This window comes from Thalassophryne amazonica, chromosome 20, assembly GCF_902500255.1.
Source record: "Thalassophryne amazonica chromosome 20, fThaAma1.1, whole genome shotgun sequence".
Taxonomy (NCBI): domain Eukaryota; kingdom Metazoa; phylum Chordata; class Actinopteri; order Batrachoidiformes; family Batrachoididae; genus Thalassophryne; species Thalassophryne amazonica.
In genome coordinates, this window is record NC_047122.1 from 2,532,805 (window position 1) to 2,551,195 (window position 18,391).

Below are 18,391 nucleotides of genomic sequence, written 5' to 3' on the forward strand. Positions count from 1 at the left end.
GTTGTGTAGCTGATATTTTTACAATAGGTTCTTTAAATTTACGGTACCGTATGCATTTTTTACATACGGCACTCAATAAGATACCGCGGGTGTTATCGCGAGACGGAGGCGTCATCCCTCAAAGCTCAGGGTCAGGGTTAGTTGGGTTTAGGTTGTGGTTAGTTGGGTTTAGGTTGTGGTTAGTTGGGTTTAGGTTGTGGTTAGTTGGGTTTAGGTTGTGGTTAGTTGGGTTTAGGTTGTGGTTAGTTGGTTTAGGTTGTGGTTAGTTGGTTTAACGTCAGGGTCAGCTAGGTTTAGGTTAGGGTTAGCTGGGTTTAGGTTGTGGTTAGTTGGGTTTAGATTGTGGTTAGTTGGTTTAACGTCAGGGTCAGCTAGGTTTAGGTTAGGGTTAGCTGGGTTTAGGTTGTGGTTAGTTGGGTTTAGATTGTGGTTAGTTGGTTTAGGTTGTGGTTAGTTGGTTTAGGTTGTGGTTAGTTGGTTTAACGTCAGGGTCAGCTAGGTTTAGGTTAGGGTTAGCTGGGTTTAGGTTGTGGTTAGTTGGGTTTAGATTGTGGTTACTTGGTTTAACGTCAGGGTCAGCTAGGTTTAGGTTAGGGTTAGCTGGGTTTAGGTTGTGGTTAGTTGGGTTTAGATTGTGGTTACTTGGTTTAACGTCAGGGTCAGCTAGGTTTAGGTTAGGGTTAGCTGGGTTTAGGTTGTGGTTAGTTGGTTTAACTTCAGGGTTAGTTGGTTTAGGTTAGGGTTAATTGGGTTTAAGGCCAGTTGAGTTATGGTTAGATTTGATTCTGTAGATGGCAGTTGAACACATTGAATAAGTATTTTAAACGGCCACTGTTTTGAAACCTTGACATTTCAAATCATTTGTGGAAACGAAGGTTTTGAATGTGTTTTTAGTGGTTATTAAAATTGGCTATTTCTGATTGAGCTTATTATAGAGACGCAGGCCAGTGACAGGCAGCAGCATGTCCACTTTATCACAGTCCGGTTGGACCAAAGTCCACCTGAGACCACAGGTTTTCAGGACATTTCTCCAGAAGGCTCCCAGGATTTGTCCAATCCAAGATTCCCGGTGTTGTAGTTCTGCAGAGCACAGGAGGAGGAGGGTTGTAATTACTGGCGTAGGCTTAGTCTGTCCCCTGGGGACAGGGTCTGCCTTTCCCTGGGACCACCTGATCAGAGGCCACAGTGGTATTGTTGCTCTTGACACTGAGGAATACAAGACTGTTCCCTGTAAAGTGGCAGCTCTGGTGCCCCGAGGGAGCGAAGACGGTCAGTTCAAGGAGGAGAGGTTTGTGTCCCGTGGAGAGATCAACAGTATGTCCCTGGCCACTGTGATGGCCCTCGGAGCCGCTCAGCTGGCTCTGGAGGACTCGAGGTGGTACCCAAAAACCTTAGAGGAACAGATGAGTACAGGCGTAGCTGTTGGCATGGGCATGGTGTCGCTAGAAGAGATTGCTCGTACTTATATTTCTTTCCAAGACCGGGGATACAACAAAGTTAGTCCTTTTTTTGTGCCCCGCATCCTCGTTAACATGGCCGCAGGTCATATTAGTATTAAACACAAACTGAAGGGTCCCAACCATGCTGTGTCCACAGCATGCACCACAGGTGCACATGCAATCGGCGATGCTGCCAGGTTCATTGCACATGGTGATGCAGTTGCTATGGTAACAGGCGGAACTGAATCCTGTGTGAGTCCTCTGTCGATAGCTGGCTTTGCAAGGGCACGTGCCCTTGCCACCAAATGGAACAATAACCCCAAACTGGCCTCAAGACCCTTTCATCCAGAGAGAGAGGGCTTTGTGATGGGTGAGGGTGCAGCAGTTCTGGTACTGGAGGAGCTGGGTCATGCAGTGAAGCGAGGGGCCAGAATCTACGCAGAGGTCCTAGGCTATGGCCTGTCAGGAGATGCCAGCCACATCACCGCACCCACTGAAGATGGAGATGGGGCATACAGGCGAGTAGTTTGACAGTCTTTTTCTACAAAAATTTGTTTTGTGCAGTTTATTTAACATGTTGAAAGTACTTAACAGAAAACCCATGACTGTGTGGTACAGAGGCAGTCATCTGTCAAGTTCAGATCAGGTTTGGGAGCTTTTTCTGGTACCACATATCAATACATTCTAAGCCTTATAGCATTTACAAGGCTGAGGGTTATTACAGTCCTGACATATTTAAAATATCAAATCAAATCAATTTTATTTATATAGCGCCAAATCACAACAAACAGTTGCCCCAAGGCGCTTTATATTGTAAGGCAAAAGCCATACAATAATTACAGAAAAACCTCAACGGTCAAAATGACCCCCTGTGAGCAAGCACTTGGCTACAGTGGGAAGGAAAAACTCCCTTTTAACAGGAAGAAACCTCCAGCACAACGAGGCTCAGGGAGGGGCAGTCTTCTGCTGGGACTGGTTGGGGCTGAGGGGAGAGAATCAGGAAAAAGACATGCTGTGGAGGGGAGCAGAGATCAGTCACTAATGATTAAATGCAGAGTGGTGCATACAGAGCAAAAAGAGAAAGAAACACTCAGTGCATCATGGGAACCCCCCAGCAGTCTAAGTCTATAGCAGCATAACTAAGGGATGGTTCAGGGTCACCTGATCCAGCCCTAACTATAAGCTTTAGCAAAAAGGAAAGTTTTAAGCCTAATCTTAAAAGTAGAGAGGGTGTCTGTCTCCCTAATCCGAATTGAGAGCTGGTTCCACAGGAGAGGAGCCTGAAAGCTGAAGGCTCTGCCTCCCATTCTACTCTTACAAACCCTAGGAACTACAAGTAAGCCTGCAGTCTGAGAGCGAAGCGCTCTATTGGGGTGATATGGTACTATGAGGTCCCTAAGATAAGATGGGACCTGATTATTCAAAACCTTATAAGTAAGAAGAAGAATTTTAAATTCTATTCTGGAATTAACAGGAAGCCAATGAAGAGAGGCCAATATGGGTGAAATATGCTCTCTCCTTCTAGTCCCTGTCAGTACTCTAGCTGCAGCATTTTGAATTAACTGAAGGCTTTCCAGGGAACTTTTAAGACAACCTGATAATAATGAATTACAGTAGTCCAGCCTTGAGGAAATAAATGCATGAATTAGTTTTTCAGCATCACTCTGAGACAAGACCTTTCTAATTTTAGAGATATTGCGCAAATGCAAAAAAGCAGTCCTACATATTTGCTTAATATGTGCATTGAAGGACATATCCTGATAAAAAATGACTCCATGATTTCTCAGAGTATTACTAGAGGGTAATGCCATCCAGAGTAAGGATCTGGTTAGACACCATGTTTCTAAGATTTGTGGGGCCAAGTACAATAACTTCAGTTTTATCTGAATTTAAAAGCAGGAAATTAGAGGTCATCCATGTCTTTATGTCTGTAAAACAATCCTGCAGTTTAGCTAATTGGTGTGTGTCCTCTGGCTTCATGGATAGATAAAGCTGGGTATCATCTGCGTAACAATGACAATTTAAGCAATGCTTTCTAATAATACTGCCTAAGGGAAGCATGTATAAAGTGAATAAAATTGGTCCTAGCACAGAACCTTGTGGAACTCCATAATTAACCTTAGTCCGTGAAGAACACTCCCCATTTACATGAACAAATTGTAATCTATTAGATAAATATGATTCAAACCACCGCAGCGCAGTGCCTTTAATACCTATGGCATGCTCTAATCTCTGTAATAAAATTTTATGGTCAACAGTATCAAAAGCAGCACTGAGGTCTAACAGAACAAGCACAGAGATAAGTCCACTGTCTGAGGCCATAAGAAGATCATTTGTAACCTTCACTAATGCTGTTTCTGTACTATGATGAATTCTAAAACCTGACTGAAACTCTTCAAATAGACCATTCCTCTGCAGATGATCAGTTAGCTGTTTTACAACTACCCTTTCAAGAATTTTTGAGAGAAAAGGAAGGTTGGAGATTGGCCTATAATTAGCTAAGATAGCTGGGTCAAGTGATGGCTTTTAAGTAGTGATGGGATGATGATACCTCAAGGAGTGTATTGACACACTACACAAACTGTGTCGGCACAGTGTTGACACTGTGTTGGTCGCTCAATAGTGACCCCTGCAGTAGTTATAAAATCATTGCAGGTAAATAAGATGGAAAAGTTACCGTGCTGCAAACACAACGTCAGCCTGTGAAATAGTTAATCGCCAGTCCTCTATTTAAAATATGATCTCATCATTGCATAATTTCATGTGCTCAATTTGTGTGTCAAGTTAAGCTGTTCATGAGAAGAGTTTAAAATTTGCTTAAAACCTTGTTTGTGTAAATGCTAAACTGAGTTAGTTTGTAAAATATAGCAAATTTGTCTGTAATAAAATTCAGAGTTAAAATTTGTAACGAGTATGGAAATTTGTTAAATTAAGTGTTAAAGCATTCGAAATAAAAGACTGAAAATAGATTCATTTATACATTTTTATCGAAGAACAAAGGTTTCTGAAGTGTCTTTCCTCCAAGGCGATTTCTCCTCTTACACACCAGTTCCCCTCCTTAGAAAAAACTCTTTCACAGGGTACAGATGAAGATGGTGAGCATAAACATTTCAGTGTGAGTTGATAAAGGTGTGTATATTTTTCTGGTTATTCTTCCAGTATTGTAAAGGAGTACAAACATATCTAATTGGAAAAATAACAGTAAACAATGCCGAAAGGAGAAAAAGATTTATCTTATTTGGCGTCAAAAGGTCAAAATTATTCCAGACTTGGGAAATGTCTTTGAACGTGCCATGAAGTCAGTGGAGCAAGGTGAGGGCAAGCAAAAATCCACCAGCAAAACTCCATCCAACAAATCCGCAACATGTCGATACAGTTTGTTTCCTTATAAACACAGTTTGGCGTGGCGCAGCCGAACGACACAGTTCCTGTATCGGTCACATGATTTTTTTCTTAAAGCGATACGCGCACCGATACGGGGTTTCACTCTTGTGTGCTCGGCACAGTGTTGACGCACCAGTGTTGTTCATCCCATCACTACTTTTAAGTAATGGTTTAATTACTGCCACCTTAAAAGCCTGTGGTACTTAGCCAACTAATAAAGATAGATTGATCATATTTAAGATCGAAGCATTAATTAATGGTAGGGCTTCCTTGAGCAGCCTGGTAGGAATGGGGTCTAATAGACATGTTGATGGTTTGGAGGAAGTAACTAATGAAAGTAACTCAGACAGAACAATCGGAGAGAAAGAGTCTAACCAAATACCAGCATTACTGAAAGCAGCCAAAGATAACGATATGTCTTTGAGATGGTTATGAGTAATTTTATCTCTAATAGTTAAAATTTTATTAGCAAAGAAAGTCATGAAGTCATTACTAGTTAAAGTTAAAGGAAGAGCTCTGACACTTTGTCAGCCTGTCTACAGTGCTGAAAAGAAACCTGGGGTTGTTCTTATTTTCTTCAATTAGTGATGAGTAGTAAGATGTCCTAGCTTTACAGAGGGCTTTTTTTATAGAGCAACAGACTCTTTTTCCAGGCTAAGTGAAGATCTTCTAAATTAGTGAGACGCCATTTCCTCTCCAACTTACGGGTTATCTGCTTTAAGCTGCGAGTTTGTGAGTTATACCACGGAGTCAGGCACTTCTGATTTAAGGCTCTTTTTCAGAGGAGCTACAGCATCCAAAGTTGTCTTCAATGAGGATGTAAAACTATTGACGAGTTAATCTATCTCACTCACAGAGTTTAGGTAGCTACTCTGCACTGTGTTGGTATATGGCATTGGAGAACATAACAAAGAAGGAATCATATCCTTAAACCTAATTACAGCACTTTCCGAAAGACTTCTACTGTAATGAAACTTATTCCCCACTGCTGGGTAGTCCATTAAAGTAAATGTAAATGTTATTAAGAAATGATCAGACAGAAGGAGGTTTTCAGGGAATACTGTTAAGTCTTCAGTTTCCATACCATAAGTCAGAACAAGATCTAAAGTATGGTTAAAGTGGTGGGTGGACTCATTTACATTTTGAGCGAAGCCAATTGAGTCTAATAATAGATTAAATGCAGTGTTGAGGCTGTCATTCTCAGCATCTGTGTGGATGTTAAAATTGCCCACTATAATTATCTTATCTGAGCTAAGCACTAAGTCAGACAAAAGGTCTGAAAATTCACAGAGAAACTCACAGAGTCAAGCTTTCAAATGAATTAAAGCTCTGTCTGGGTTTTTGATTAATTAATAAGCTGGAGTGGAAGATTGCTGCTAATCCTCCGCCTCGGCCCGTGCTACGAGCATTCTGACAGTTAGTGTGACTCGGGGGTGTTGACTCATTTAAACTAACATATTCATCCTGCTGTAACCAGGTTTCTGTAAGGAAGAATAAACAATATGTTGATCAATTATTATATCATTTACTAAAGAAGACAGAAAGCATTGGTTGTACAATAATAACAATTATGGGTCATTCCCAGGTCACTGACTCGGATTCTCATGATTGTTTTTTTTTTTTTTTTGCAAGTACCTACATATGTCTGATGAACACATGCAAAATATTTCTGCTTAATTCCTAGTAGTTTTTTAGATATACTTTTTAAAATAAGGGTACCCACAATCCTATTTTTCACTCGTGAACACATTTTGAGCTTTTTTTTTTCATTTTTAAAAGGCATTATCTCAGCTAAAAATGCTGAAAATGCCCAAATTGGAGTACACCCTATTTGGGCACCCCAGATACAGCAGTAAATTTCAAAAATGGGATACAGAGCTACTTTTTCATTCTGTAGCATCACAAAAATGGCAGTTTGTCCATTCTTGCAAAAAATTACAAAATTTCAATGAGCTGTACTAAAGAAGGGATAGAATACACATATCTGTGTAAACCCTGAACACAATTTTCTGAAATTTAATCCAGATTAAAGACTGATCTGTTCTTTCCACTTTATAACCAACAGACGTAGCTGTAATGAATCACTGTGTTTCCCTCTAAATTTAATTCTTGCCATTACTGATGGACAAAGACTCCGTATCATCATATCCAAACTGTGGGGAATGTTAGCAAAGCGTAGGACTGGTGAACAGGTTAGAATTTTGTTTGTTAGTTTGCTGTTGTAAGGTGGTGTTACTGTGAACTCTTGTTTCTGGCTGACTGATTTCTGCGTTCTTCTCTGTCCGAGGTCAAGTCGCTGATGAAGAGGTGGACAATCAGTGAGAGAGGCCTGAGTGCAGTTGCGTACTTTGGAGCATCATGGATTCTTCTGTCCATCCATATGATGCTCTGAGATCCTTCCAGACTGGGACATTAAGAGATATGGAGAACTGTGGAAATCCTGAGTGTGCTGAGGACATCTCGAAGCATCCTATGGACAAATTCTGGAGAATGTTCCTTCTGTGACAAATATGGCTTTGATGATTGACTCAACAGTTTTAGTGCACCTACTGAGACTCTGCTCTTCATGAAGTAAAAAAAAAAAAAAGCTATTATTTCAAACAGATGATGTCACCAGGTGACTGTAATCATGATTTGGCCGAAAAGCAGTTTACACGAAAGGCTGAATCATTGAGCAGCAAAGACGAGCAGAGCATCTACAGTTGGTCAACAAACATGAGAATTTCATTGAAATGTTTAAAAAACAATGTTCCCCAAAGACAGATTGAAAGGGATTTGCATATTTCTTCCTCTACAGTGCAAAATATCATTTACAATTCACGGAATCTAGAGGAATTTCAGTGCACGAAGGGCAGCAGTGCAAGTCTAAGATGAACACTTGTGATGTCCAATCCCTCAGACAGCACTGCATCAACAACTGTCATTCATCAATAGCTGATATAAGCATATGGGCAAGGGATTACTTTGTGAAACATTTGTCAAGCACTACAATACGGAATTACATTCACAAATTGCACTTAAAAACTGAACACAAAAGGAGCCTAGTATGTTAACCTTGTCCAGAAGCTTTCTTGACTTCTTACAGCTCAGAAGCATCTGGTTTGGACCATCACACAATGGAAACATATTGTGGTCAAACGAATCAGTATTCCCATTCTTTTTGGAAGAAATGGATGCCATGTGCTCCAGAGATGAAAAGGACCATCCAGACTGTTAACAACAACAAGTCCAAAAGCCAGGGTCTGTCATAGCATGGGGTTTGCTTCTTCCAGATGTCAGAACTCCTCAACCTGCCTCTGAGGGGGAGTTCCATCATCCTCACCCTGACAGTTGCATTGGAGTTGCACTTTGGGCACTCTGAATATCATTCAGAGAAATCGTACTGCAAATTCCAGGCTACATAAGGAGTTGATAAAGCAGGTTGTGACAGCACTGAGCAGAGACAAGGAAGTGTTTGTTCCAGGAATCTATCAAATGATTCACTATCTGGGTATTTTTTGAAGAAAAAAGAGGCCAATTATATTTTTTTAATCATATTATAGCATTCACTCCAGTCTGCTCTGTGTAAGCCTTATCCTGTCACATCTCAGACGCTAAGCAAAGTGGGTCCTTGTTAGTACTTGGATGAAGGACCTCTTTGGAAAACCAGTGGCTGTGTCTGTTTCGCCAGGTAAACCTGGAGTTCAGTCAGGAAGGGCATCTGGCATAAAACTCGTGCCATATCTCAATGCGACTTTGTGCTGGATCCGCTGTGGTGCCTCGAACAAATGGGATCAAAAGAAAAACAAAAAACTACCGTATTTCAGTATTCACTTGCATAATGAGAAGCTAACTTGTTTGCAATAATGAGGTAGAGAATTATGGTAAATAACAATATTTTATCCTCTCCAGGAACCACCAACTCCAATGCAACTGTCAGGGTGAGGATGATGGAACTCCCCGTCAGAGGCAGGTTGAGGAGTTCTGACATCTGGAAGAAGCAAACCCCATGCTATGACAGACCCTGGCTTTTGGACTTGTTGTTGTTAACAGTCTGGATGGTCCTTTTCATCTCTGGAGCACATGGCATCCATTTCTCAGGGCTCTCACTGCGGTATTGTATCACTTCCTGTTCCGGAGCACAGCAGTGTTTTGCTGTATCTGTTAGCTGTTTAATCTGCGCAGTTAGATTGATCTAGTTAACTAGATAATGATTTGTTTCACAGTGTAATCTTCACGTGCTTTAACTAAAGCACTCCCTATGCTGAATCACCTCTAAATTATTTACACATTATTCACTTCGTGTGTTTTTAGGAATCCGCTAGCTTAGTGTAGCTACTAGCTCTTAGCCGGTTTAGCATGGCGGCTTCTCCTGTCTCTCCCGCACTTTTCTGCTCTGGGTGTGAAATGTTTAGTTATTCCTCGGCCTCCTTTAGCAGTAATGGTACTTGTAATAAGTGTAGCTTATTCGTAGCTTTGGAGGCCAGGCTGGGCGAATTGGAGACTCGGCTCCGCACCTTGGAAAATCCTACAGCTAGCCAGGCACCTGTAGTCGGTGCGGACCAAGGTAGCTTAGCCGCCGTTAGTTCCCCTCCGGCAGATCCCGAGCAGCCGGGAAAGCAGGCCGACTGGGTGACTGTGAGGAGGAAGCATAGCCCTAAACAGAAGCCCCGTGTACACCGCCAACCTGTTCACATTTCTAACCGTTTTTCCCCACTCGACGACACACCCGCCGAGGATCAAACTCTGGTTATTGGCGACTCTGTTTTGAGAAATGTGAAGTTAGCGACACCAGCAACCATAGTCAATTGTCTTCCGGGGGCCAGAGCAGGCGACATTGAAGGAAATTTGAAACTGCTGGCTAAGGCTAAGCGTAAATTTGGTAAGATTGTAATTCACGTCGGCAGTAATGACACCCGGTTACGCCAATCGGAGGTCACTAAAATTAACATTAAATCGGTGTGTAACTTTGCAAAAACAATGTCGGACTCTGTAGTTTTCTCTGGGTCCCTCCCCAATCAGACCGGGAGTGACATGTTTAGCCGCATGTTCTCCTTGAATTGCTGGCTGTCTGAGTGGTGTCCAAAAAATGAGGTGGGCTTCATAGATAATTGGCAAAGCTTCTGGGGAAAACCTGGTCTTGTTAGGAGAGACGGCATCCATCCCACTTTGGATGGAGCAGCTCTCATTTCTAGAAATCTGGCCAATTTTCTTAAATCCTCCAAACCGTGACTATCCAGGGTTGGGACCAGGAAGCAGAGTTGTAGTCTTACACACCTCTCTGCAGCTTCTCTCCCCCTGCCATCCCCTCATTACCCCATCCCCATAGAGACCCAGACCACCAACAACCAGTAAAAATCTATTTAAGCATAAAAATTCAAAAAGAAAAAATAATATAGCACCTTCAACTGCACCACAGACTAAAACAGTTAAATGTGGTCTATTAAACATTAGATCTCTCTCTTCTAAGTCCCTGTTAGTAAATTATATAATAATTGATCAACATATTGATTTATTCTGCCTTACAGAAACCTGGTTACAGCAGGATGAATATGTTAGTTTAAATGAGTCAACACCCACGAGTCACACTAACTGTCAGAATGCTCGTAGCACGGGCCGAGGGGGAGGATTAGCAGCAATCTTCCACTCCAGCTTATTAATTAATCAAAAACCCAGGCAGAGCTTTAATTCATTTGAAAGCTTGACTCTTAGCCTTGTCCATCCAAATTGGAAGTCCCAAAAACCAGTTTTATTTGTTATTATCTATCGTCCACCTGGTCGTTACTGTGAGTTTCTCTGTGAATTTTCAGACCTTTTGTCTGACTTAGTGCTTGGCTCAGATAAGATAATTATAGTGGGCGATTTTAACATCCACACAGATGCTGAGAATGACAGCCTCAACACTGCATTTAATCTATTATTAGACTCAATTGGCTTTGCTCAAAATGTAAATGAGTCCACCCACCACTTTAATCATATCTTAGATCTTGTTCTGACTTATGGTATGGAAATTGAAGACTTAACAGTATTCCCTGAAAACTCCCTTCTGTCTGATCATTTCTTAATAACATTTACATTTACTCTGATGGACTACCCAGCAGTGGGGAATAAGTTTCATTACACTAGAAGTCTTTCAGAAAGCGCTGTAACTAGGTTTAAGGATATGATTCCTTCTTTATGTTCTCTAATGCCATATACCAACACAGGGCAGAGTAGCTACCTAAACTCTGTAAGTGAGATAGAGTATCTTGTCAATAGTTTTACATCCTCATTGAAGACAACTTTGGATGCTGTAGCTCCTCTGCAAAAGAGAGCCTTAAATCAGAAGTGCCTGACTCCGTGGTATAACTCACAAACTCGCAGCTTAAAGCAGATAACCCGTAAGGTGGAGAGGAAATGGCGTCTCACTAATTTAGAAGATCTTCACTTAGCCTGGAAAAAGAGTCTGTTGCTCAAGAGTCAGAGCTCTATTGAGCCAAGTATTCCTTTAACTTTAACTAGTAATGACTTCATGACTTTCTTTGCTAATAAAATTTTAACTATTAGAGAAAAAATTACTCATAACCATCCCAAAGACGTATCGTTATCTTTGGCTGCTTTCAGTGATGCTGGTATTTGGTTAGACTCTTTTTCTCCAATTGTTCTGTCTGAGTTATTTTCATTAGTTACTTCCTCCAAACCATCAACATGTTTATTAGACCCCATTCCTACCAGGCTGCTCAAGGAAGCCCTACCATTAATTAATGCTTTGATCTTAAATATGATCAATCTATCTTTATTAGTTGGCTATTTACCACAGGCTTTTAAGGTGGCAGTAATTAAACCATTACTTAAAAAGCCATCACTTGACCCAGCTATCTTAGCTAATTATAGGCCAATCTCCAACCTTCCTTTTCTCTCAAAAAGTCTTGAAAGGGTAGTTGTAAAACAGCTAACTGATCATCTGCAGAGGAATGGTCTATTTGAAGAGTTTCAGTCAGGGTTTCGAATTCATCATAGTACAGAAACAGCATTAGTGAAGGTTACAAATGATCTTCTTATGGCCTCAGACAGTGGACTCATTTCTGTGCTTGTTCTGTTAGACCTCAGTGCTGCTTTTGATACTGTTGACCATAAAATTTTATTACAGAGATTAGAGCATGTCATAGGTATTAAAGGCACTGTGCTGCGGTGGTTTGAATCATATTTATCTAATAGATTACAATTTGTTCATGTAAATGGGGAATCTTCTTCACAGACTAAGGTTAATTATGGAGTTCCACAAGGTTCTGTGCTAGGACCAATTTTATTCACTTTATACGTTTCCCTTAGGCAGTATTATTAGATGGCATTGCTTAAATTTTCATTGTTACGCAGATGATACCCAGCTTTATCTATCCATGAAGCCAGAGGACACACACCAATTAGCTAAACTGCAGGATTGTCTTACAGACATAAAGACATGGATGACCTCTAATTTCCTGCTTTTAAATTCAGATAAAACTGAAGTTATTGTACTTGGCCCCACAAATCTTAGAAACATGGTGTCTAACCAGATCCTTACTCTGGATGGCATTACCCTGACCTCTAGTAATACTGTGAGAAATCTTGGAGTCATTTTTGATCAGGATATGTCATTCAAAGCGCATATTAAACAAATATGTAGGACTGCTTTTTTGCATTTACGCAATATCTCTAAAATCAGAAAGGTCTTGTCTCAGAGTGATGCTGAAAAACTAATTCATGCATTTATTTCCTCTAGGCTGGACTATTGTAATTCATTATTATCAGGTTGTCCTAAAAGTTCCCTGAAAAGCCTTCAGTTGATTCAAAATTCTGCAGCTAGAGTACTGACAGGGACTAGAAGGAGAGAGCATATCTCACCCATATTGGCCTCTCTTCATTGGCTTCCTGTTAATTCTAGAATATAATTTAAAATTCTTCTTCTTACTTATAAGGTTTTGAATAATCAGGTCCCATCTTATCTTAGGGACCTTATAGTACCATATCACCCCAATAGAGCACTTCGCTCTCAGACTGCAGGCTTACTTGTAGTTCCTAGGGTTTGTAAGAGTAGAATGGGAGGCAGAGCCTTCAGCTTTCAGGCTCCTCTCCTGTGGAACCAGCTCCCAATTCAGATCAGGGAGAAAGACACCCTCTCTACTTTTAAGATTAGGCTTAAAACTTTCCTTTTTGCTAAAGCTTATAGTTAGGGCTGGATCAGGTGACCCTGAACCATCCCTTAGTTATGCTGCTATAGACGTAGACTGCTGGGGGGTTCCCATGATGCACTGAGTGTTTCTTTCTCTTTTTGCTCTGTATGCACCACTCTGCATTTAATCATTAGTGATCGATCTCTGCTCCCCTCCACAGCATGTCTTTTTCCTGGTTCTCTCCCTCAGCCCCAACCAGTCCCAGCAGAAGACTGCCCCTCCCTGAGCCTGGTTCTGCTGGAGGTTTCTTCCTGTTAAAAGGGAGTTTTTCCTTCCCACTGTAGCCAAGTGCTTGCTCACAGGGGGTCGTTTTGACCATTGGGGTTTTTACGTAATTATTGTATGGCCTTGCCTTACAATATAAAGCGCCTTGGGGCAACTGTTTGTTGTGATTTAGCGCTATATAAATAAAATTGATTTGATTTGATTTGATTTCTTCCAAAAAGAATGGGAATACTGATTCGTTTGACCACAATATATGTTTCCATTGTATGATGGTCCAAACCAGATGCTTCTGAGCTGTAAGAAGTCAAGAAAGCTTCTGGACAAGGTTAACATACTAGGCTCCTTTTGTGTTCAGTTTTTAAGTGCAATTTGTGAATGTAATTCCGTATTGTAGTGCTTGACAAATGTTTCACAAAGTAATCCCTTGCCCATGTGCTTATATCAGCTATTGATGAATGACAGTTGTTGATGCAGTGCTGTCTGAGGGATTGGACATCACAAGTGTTCATCTTAGACTTGCACTGTTGCCCTTCGTGCACTGAAATTCCTCTAGATTCCGTGAATTGTAAATGATATTTTGCACTGTAGAGGAAGAAATATGCAAATCCTTTTCAATCTGTCTTTGGGGAACATTGTTTTTAAACATTTCAATGAAATTCTCATGTTTGTTGACCAACTGTAGATGCTCTGCTCGTCTTTGCTGCTCAATGATTCAGCCTTTCGTGTAAACTGCTTTTCGGCCAAATCATGATTACAGTCACCTGGTGACATCATCTGTTTGAAATAATAGCTTTTTTTTTTTTTTACTTCATGAAGAGCAGAGTCTCAGTAGGTGCACTAAAACTGTTGAGTCAATCATCAAAGCCATATTTGTCACAGAAGGAACATTCTCCAGAATTTGTCCATAGGATGCTTCGAGATGTCCTCAGCACACTCAGGATTTCCACAGTTCTCCATATCTCTTAATGTCCCAGTCTGGAAGGATCTCAGAGCATCATATGGATGGACAGAAGAATCCATGATGCTCCAAAGTACGCAACTGCACTCAGGCCTCTCTCACTGATTGTCCACCTCTTCATCAGCGACTTGACCTCGGACAGAGAAGAACGCAGAAATCAGTCAGCCAGAAACAAGAGTTCACAGTAACACCACCTTACAACAGCAAACTAACAAACAAAATTCTAACCTGTTCACCAGTCCTACGCTTTGCTAACATTCCCCACAGTTTGGATATGATGATACGGAGTCTTTGTCCATCAGTAATGGCAAGAATTAAATTTAGAGGGAAACACAGTGATTCATTACAGCTACGTCTGTTGGTTATAAAGTGGAAAGAACAGATCAGTCTTTAATCTGGATTAAATTTCAGAAAATTGTGTTCAGTGTTTACACAGGCTGGGTGTTGGGTAGGCTTGAGAAGGTCATCAGCCTCAGTGTCTTTGTCAGCAAGGAATGGTTTGGATGATGCTGTGTTCTTTGTGGAATCAATGCAAGCCCTGACTGCACCTGAGAGGGTTAGTGCAGATTCAGACTGTGTAGTTTTGCAAAATATCCTGGATCAAGATTGGGATACAGCATCAGCGCTTGGAGGTTGTAACTGTTATTGGCTTGTTGGTGGCATCCTTCACTGTTCTCCCTGACACCAAGGAGACCAGTTCAGGATCTGTGGACAGGTGGGAGGTGATGGTCTAGAGGTTAAAATGGTGGTCTTAAAACCATCGGATCCTCAGTTCAAATCTCCATCAGACCAGGAAATCACGAAGAGCAAGGTCCATAATCCCCACACTTATTCCTGGTGTGCAGTAGAGCCTTGCATGGTAGCACCCTGACATTGGTGTAGGTGAATGTGAGGCATCATTGTAAAGGAATGCTACTACAGGAATGTAGTCCATTTACCATTTTTACACAGATTTACAGTAATCCGCCATTCATCTCCCAAGGTGTATTCAAGTACGTGACATTTGTGGTCAATTAGTAAAAGTAGTAGTAGTAGAAGTAGTAAAGTGAGTGAGTACTTGTGCAATTATTCATTTTGATTTGTATTTTTCTAGTGTAATTCCCTTGGATAAATCATCTTAGCTGAAATTCCTGAAAATGAAAACTTAAAATATATATTTATTAACTTAATAAAGCATATAAAATCTCCCCAAAAAATATAGCTAACTATTTTAGGTTTATTTAATGAAATTACGGTCTATAATTGCTGAATACTGTCACTGTGTTACAGTCTTTATATAATATGTTGAGTTGTCTTGGTGCTAGCTTGGCACGGGCCGAGTGCCTCCAATATGAGCAGTGGAATTTATGCTTTAAAAAGCAGTTGCACTTTCTTCTTACTGCACGTCTTCACGTAATTTTACGTTTCCTTAAAAAAACCCAGACTAACTGTGGTTTTTGAGTTTTATACCACACAGACTCACATAGACAGAGTTGGACCTTAATTTTGATCACGTGACATAAAAAAAAGCCTGTAACTTTGGATTTTGTTGTGATAAAACAAAGAAAATGTGTAAAACCCTGAAAGGGTAAATTGTTTCTGTTGACATCAGATCTTGGCAGATTTGAATGAGTGCCGTCTGTGCAGGTGCATGTCAGCAGCCCTCAGAGATGCGCGGGTGTTACCTGCAGACGTCACCTACATCAATGCCCATGCCACATCCACGCCTCTGGGGGATGCAGCTGAAAATGCGGCCATCAAGAGGCTCTTCAGGGAACACGTCCAGAGCCTGGCTGTCTCCTCCACCAAGGGAGCCACGGGACATCTGCTGGGGGCCGCGGGGGCTCTGGAGGCTGCGTTCACTGCACTGACCTGTTACCACGGCATCCTTCCCCCGACTCTCAACCTGGACCGCACGGAGACGGACTTTGACCTGAATTATGTTCCCTGCACAGCGCAGCAGTGGCAGACTCGGAGCCGGCGAGTCGCCCTCACCAACTCGTTTGGATTTGGTGGTACCAACGCCTCGCTGTGTCTGGCCAGTGTTTGTGACCATGCAGTGGATCAGTGAACAAGGCTGAACATTACATTAAATTATATTTGTGGCATTTGATTTGACCAGTACTACATTTGTGGAATTTTCCTGAATTTATTTGATGCTGGATTATATGAAACAATTGTACCTGTTGGTTGGTAACAGGCACAGTTTCCAACAGGTACACCTTCTCAAATCCACCATTGCAGGTGCCTACATCATGTCATCACACATAAAAATCACACGTTCACAGTATCAATCAGAATGGGCGATACGTCACGTTACCTCAACACCGTATTTTCACTTTAAAAATATAATCCCAAGTGGATTGAATTGATTGTGGCTTTGACACCTGTTTCTTTGGATTGGTTTGTTTTGTTACAGTGCATTCGAAGATGCGATTGCCTGATTTGAACACGTTCCTGCCTCTGTTCTTACAGAGTGGATGAGAACTAATTATCCAGTAATAAAGCTTTTTTCCAGAATAGCATCAACAAGCAAGAATTTAAATAACTGATTGATGAACAAACTGTTTATCAATCAGTTAGGATCAATCAGAATATGCTAATGTTCCTCTGATTTCATGTGTTTTTAACACTTGTGACTTTTTTTGTAAATGTCGTGACACCTGTACATTTTTTGAAGGGTTGTGGTTTGTCATTGGTATGCAGTAATGGTTGTTACTTCCTGGTTTCCCCTGGTAACCTCGTGTGTGCAGAAATGCATATTTACAAAAAGTGGGCAAGGGGCTGAAACTGGGTGCCATTGGTGCACCTGACTCTCTGACAACAGGACGGCCCTAAACCCTCACACGCTTCACTTGAACACACTTCAGAATCTGGGACGGAGCCAAGTTCTGCTCAGTCTCACTTTTACAACTATCTCATGAGCAAAGGTGATTGGTACCTGTAGAGTCAGGGGGCGGGGCTTTTTCTCCTGGTTTGTGCTCCCTAACAACAGTTTATGGAATCATGAGGTCACTGGATAGGTGTGTGTGTGTGTGTGTGTGTGTGTGTGTGTGTGTGTGTGTGTGTGTGTGTGTGTGTGTGTGTGTGTGTGTGTGTGTGTGTGTGTGTGTGTGTGTGTGTGTGTGTGTGTGTGTGTGTGTGTGTGTGTGTGTGTGGCAGTGATGGGCACAGCTAACCAGAAAGTTAGCTTTGATAACCACTAATCTGCTAACTGAAACGTTAACTTTTATAACGGTAAACCGCTAAAAAAATTAGCGAAAGTTACAGCTAATAACTAACTTTTGGAATCGACTCAGTACGCAGTCGGCTAAGCCCACAAAGTGCTTCAAGTAAGTTCCAAGAAGATCACAAACTAAAATCAAGCAAAAAGCCAGAGCGTCTGTCTTTGTGCACCTGGTCCGCCGCTACAAAAAAACAGCATCATGTACTTTGAACATGCATCCACTCAGACAGTGGGCAGGAAACACGAAGCGCAAAGCACCTTTCACTCATGGTTTCATTTAAAACCAACTAATTCTGGACAGTTTATTGAAATTAATGGCAACTCTGTCATTTTTACAAAGTGAAAATATGATATTGCACATATTTTTTAAGTAATGCACTTACAGATGTTTCCGACCATTAAGCTTTACTCACTATGCCAGCAGAAAAAAAGGTTAGCGGAACTAAATTTAGCAGAAGCTAATGGCCCACTGATTGTTTTCAAAGTTAGATGAAAAGCTAATCCGCTAATAAAAATGTTAGCTTTGCTAATTATTGGTTAGAGGATTAGCGGAACTGTGCCCACCACCGGTGTGTGGATGCTGATATTACAAAGGTTCTTTAGGGAGACCAAGATGAGGCGTAGTGCCATGAGGTGCCAATCACCAGCTGTGCCACATGATACGTTTCCCTGAGCACGACCCACCCATGTGTCACCTGGCTGCAGGTTCTTCTGGTCAGGCTGCCTGGGTGGCTGATGGATGGGGCTCAAAGTGGATTTGGCAACATGAGCTCCTGTTCTATAACCACCTCACAGCCCTTCAGTCACACATAGAATTTTTGAAGATCATTACTTCAGGGGTAATTGACATAGATTCTGAAAACAATGTTGACCACAGTTTTTTAAAAAAATTACCTCTATGAAGATTTGACACAAACTTTATTGGGTTTTTGTCTTTTTGTCTTCCAGCACTTCAACCCAGTTTCAAATCAGTTCTTTCTGTTTAAATACACTTGATAAAGTAACACGA

At 41.3% G+C, this 18,391-nt stretch overlaps 1 protein-coding gene across 1 annotated transcript; it reads left to right on the forward strand.

The window, feature by feature from the left end:
- The first annotated feature begins 5 nt into the window (after positions 1–5).
- oxsm (3-oxoacyl-ACP synthase, mitochondrial) lies at positions 6–17,239 on the forward strand. Its single transcript, XM_034161240.1, has 3 exons — positions 6–151; positions 215–1,957; positions 15,804–17,239. Exons 2-3 carry the CDS (start codon positions 963–965, stop codon positions 16,225–16,227), a joined length of 1,419 nt encoding a protein of 472 aa, XP_034017131.1. The 5' UTR covers positions 6–151; positions 215–962; the 3' UTR covers positions 16,228–17,239.
- The last annotated feature ends 1,152 nt before the right edge of the window (positions 17,240–18,391 follow it).

Bases quoted from the DNA above. Each gene is read 5' to 3' on its own strand.
- oxsm (XM_034161240.1), top strand. From the start codon at position 963: ATGTCCACTTTATCACAGTCCGGTTGGACCAAAGTCCACCTGAGACCA. The intron at 1,958-15,803 runs GCGAGTAGTTTG...CCGTCTGTGCAG, and splicing joins GATGGAGATGGGGCATACAG to GTGCATGTCAGCAGCCCTCA.